This window comes from Sinocyclocheilus anshuiensis, unplaced genomic scaffold, assembly GCF_001515605.1.
Source record: "Sinocyclocheilus anshuiensis isolate Anshui unplaced genomic scaffold, SAMN03320099.WGS_v1.1 scaffold1550, whole genome shotgun sequence".
Classification (NCBI taxonomy): domain Eukaryota; kingdom Metazoa; phylum Chordata; class Actinopteri; order Cypriniformes; family Cyprinidae; genus Sinocyclocheilus; species Sinocyclocheilus anshuiensis.
In genome coordinates this window covers 121,109-125,152 of record NW_015546121.1, presented here as the reverse complement: position 1 = coordinate 125,152, position 4,044 = coordinate 121,109, and the positions used below count along the sequence as shown (strand labels likewise).

Here is a 4,044-nt window from a genome sequence, read left to right as displayed (position 1 = left end):
GCGCGCTCTGTCAGCACGACCTGATCAGAGTGATCTACAGCGGCCTGCACCCGCAGAGAGAGACCTTCACTGCCCAGAACAGGTCATCGTCTCGAGAACTCTGTCTTTCTCTCAGTTAAATGTCCAAAGGAAGGATCTGTGAAATGAGTCCTCAGACTGCTGTGAATGCAGGTGACGTCTGTGGTTGTGTGTGTCTGCAGGTTTGAGGTGCTGTGTTTCCTGATGCTGTGCTATAACTCGCTGGTGGTCTACATGCCCCGCTCATCACACCGGGCCGTCTGCAGGATGAGCTCGCGGTGAGATCTCACCTCCGCTCTCTGAACCCAGAGCCATTACAAGCAGGCAATGCCAAGTGTATTTCTAGAGCTCAATTTAAAACAGCTTAGGCTACGTTCACACTGCGAGCCTTAGTGCTCAATTCCGAATTTTGCTCAGGTCTGATTTTTTGTATAGCTGTTCACATTGATGTTCAGATTTCAAGTGTGAACAGATCATGGCTCTGAACTGACCCGCATGCGCAAAAGAACAACACGAACAGGGTTGCCAGGTTTTCACAACAAAATCTGCCCAATTGCTTCTCAAAACTAGTCCAATCACGTTTCAGGGGGTAAATATCGTGTTAGTGGAGTCGCTTCAACCCACAGTGTTGAAAAACAACCCGCAGCAACAGTGAAAAAGTAGCCCAATTCTGTGGGAAAACTTGGCAACACTTGCGCAGTGCGCTGTCATATGGAAGTAAACACAGGACATAAAGTAAGCGATTATGTGTTTATTTAAAGTGTGATCTGCCGCAGAAGCCAGTGAAATTATGCACAGGCAATATGAAAAACAAAGACAAGGATGTGACAAAAGAAAGCAGAGGTTTTGTAACATGATACGTTTTCTTGTTTTGCTCGTTTATAGAGTTGTCACTGTAATACTTATGAGTTCTGAGACATCACACTTCCACTGATTACTTTTCGCAGCTGTCTTGATAAAAGTCACATGGATTCCGATGTGACTGTTCACACTGCGGTGGCGTTGCAAAACATCTGACCTGTATCGGATTTAGGACCACATATAGAAGTGGCACAAATCGGAATTGAAAAGATTAGATTCCATGCAGTTTGTGCTGTTCACACTGCCATGAGAAAAACAGATCTGAGTCACATGTGAGCAAAACAATTTGGGCAGCATCCATCTGCAGTGTGAACGTAGCCTTAAAGTTGACCGAAGTGCTTTGCATCGATAAAAGTATAACAGCATTCAAAACAAGAGATTATATTAATCTCTATAGTACCTTAAAAGCCAAGAGCCACTGATAAGAAGCCAATGAAGAGACATTGAAATCCTGGTAATATGTTCACACTTACGCTCACCCAACAGAAGTGAAGCGGCAGAATTTGAAGTAGAGAAGCAGATATTTGATGTATGCATGCAGAGAGTGAGAGCACTGGTGTGTGTGTGTGTGTGATGTGCAGGCTGTGCGTGAGCGGCTTTCCCCGGCAGCAGCTGAAGGCCTGGACCGCTCCCTGCATGCGTGTGCTGCTGGAGCCCCAGTTCATGGTGCAGATGCTGGCTGCTGTCTATCACGCCATGTGAGTGTGAACACGGCCAAGACATCTCCTTACAAACTCACCTGAGCGTTGTTAAAGTCCTCCACAGTAACGCTTGTACTTGCATACCATTAAAAAATACTGGACTACAGTCAGAATGTGGTGATCATTGAGAATATTGGGAACTGGAAATTACAAAAACTCAAAAATAGGGAAATATCCAAAATACAAATGTATTTCAGTGAATTACAGTTATGAGAATGTTTTTGTTTTTTTACATTAGAAAGAATATAACCATTGTATTGATCTTCATGCAAGCCTGTAGTGACTAGAATTGAGTTCTAAGTGCATTTGCATGATTGTTTTTACATTTCACGGGTTAGGCTGTTGGTATTGCGTGATCAGGTTTGGGCATGTGTTTGTGCAGATATAACGGCGAGTGGGATGCTGGGAGAGAGGCTTTGGATGACATTCTGTACAGAGCTCAGCTGGAGCTGTATTCAGAGCCGCTGCTGGTACGATTCAGACTCCTCTCCTGTCTGTGGATGATTCTCTCTGCCGCTCGTCACGCTGTTTCACCACTCTCTGCCTCTGTGCTGTTTAGCTGGGCAATGCAATGAAGAGCTCTCTGCCCGGCAGCGCTCCGGACGGATCTCAGGGGAGGAAGGTCCTGCAGGTGGAGGTCACTCCCAGCATCAGACGGATCTCCCGTTGCACCATCACCGCCGCATCCATCCGCAGACTGCGCTGGAAGAGAGAGGGTGAGGTGAACGCATCGCACACACTAGCTCCAGCAGACTTCACAAACACTGGACCGCTGCTGCACCTTTCTCCTTCATGCCATTAGACCGGGTGTCCAAACCTGTTCCTCTGCAGAGTTCAGCTGCAACCCTAATCAAGCACACCTGAAGCAGCGACTCAAGCTCTTCAGACTCACTAGAAACGTCCAGGCTGGTGTGCTGGAGCTGGACTCTGCAGAACTTCAGGATCAGTACTGGATAGCCCTGCATTAGGCCATAAAGGTGTCATTATCATACATATCTGATATGTATTTTTTCCTGAGGTCCACTTAAATTGTGGGGGTATTTTGTGTCAAACATAGTCATAATTAAAGGGTTAGTTGACCCCAAAAATAAAAATTCTGTCATTAATTACTCACCCTCATGTCGTTCCAAACCCGTAAGACCTTCATTCATCTTCGGAGCACAAATTAAGATATCTTTGATCAAATCCGAGAGCTCTCTGACCCTCCATAGACAGCAATGCAACTGAAATGTTCCCAGACACAGAAACGTAGCAAGGACATCGGTAAAACAGTCTATGTGACATCAGTGGTGCAGCTTCAATTTTTCGAAGCTACGAGAATACTTTTTGAGCGCAGAGAAAACAAAAACAACAAGTTATTCAACAATTCTTCTCAGTTACGTCTTCCGTCATTTTGGAGAGTACCCCAAAACATAATCAACGTAATCAGTGCTGTTTACGTTCGGAGGGGGGAAGCGCGCGCATGAACCTAATCTACGTAATCAGCGTTGTTTACACTCGGGGAAAGCGTGCATTTGCATTGTGATACTCTCTAAAATGGCGGAAGACGTAACTCGGGGGAGAAGAATTGTTGAATAAAGTCGTTATTATTGTTTTCTTTGCACACAAAAAGTATTCTCATAGCTTCGCAAAAATGAAGTTGAGCCACTGATGTCACATGGACTGTTTTACTGATGTCCTTGCTATGTTTCTGGACCTGGGAACATTACAGTTGTGTTGCTGTCTATGCAGCGTTTGAGAGCTCTCAGAATTCATCAAAAATATCTTAATTTGTGTTCTGAGGATGAACGAAGGTCTTACAGGTTTGGAACGACATGAGGATAAGTAATTAATAACAGAATTTTAATTTTGGGGTGAACGATCCCTTTAAGTTATTTTTTTGTCATATTTAAAATTTCCCACATGTTTCCTACTTGTTTTGAGCACTTGTGCTTTGAAGACTTACAGTGCTTTCAGATCTTAAGTACACCCCATGAAAAGTTTTGTACTTTTGTATATGTGGGCGTATCAATACTGAAACTTTCATAGCCGCGTGAACTAGGGGTGCTGCAGGGCCGGGTCTAAGATTTTCATTGTGCCCCTCGATCATCCCCAAGATACTTCATTTTTGTGAGAGTTTTGTGATTAATTACATATTAAATGACCAGAAATATAATACGGTTGTATTTTTCATCCCTACATCACCCCCTCACTAGTGTTGTTTTTGGCGGCCTGTTTTAATTTTAGTTTTAGTCTAGTCTTTGTGTGAAGCTGTCATTTTAGTTTTTATTAGTTTTAGTCACGTTCATACTCTTTTTAGTCTAGTCAAGTTTTAGTCAACTAAAAGTCTGAGCATTTTAGTCTTGTTTTAGTCAGAATTATCCATGACTATTTTCGTCTAGTTTTAGTCGACGAAAACTGATGACATTTAGTCTAGTTTTAGTCAATGAAAATTGTATTTTAGTCTCTTTTTAGAAATGCAATT

General features: G+C 43.3%; 1 protein-coding gene across 1 annotated transcript in view; it reads left to right on the top strand.

The window, feature by feature from the left end:
- The window catches only part of hycc2 (hyccin PI4KA lipid kinase complex subunit 2), a 61,602-nt gene that overhangs the window by 30,088 nt on the left and 27,470 nt on the right, over nt 1-4,044 (top strand). Inside the window, exons 7-11 of the mRNA XM_016502843.1 lie at nt 1-82; nt 201-296; nt 1,461-1,577; nt 1,963-2,050; nt 2,140-2,296. Coding sequence (XP_016358329.1) covers nt 1-82; nt 201-296; nt 1,461-1,577; nt 1,963-2,050; nt 2,140-2,296 — 540 coding nt within the window. The remainder of the gene's footprint in view (nt 83-200; nt 297-1,460; nt 1,578-1,962; nt 2,051-2,139; nt 2,297-4,044) is intronic.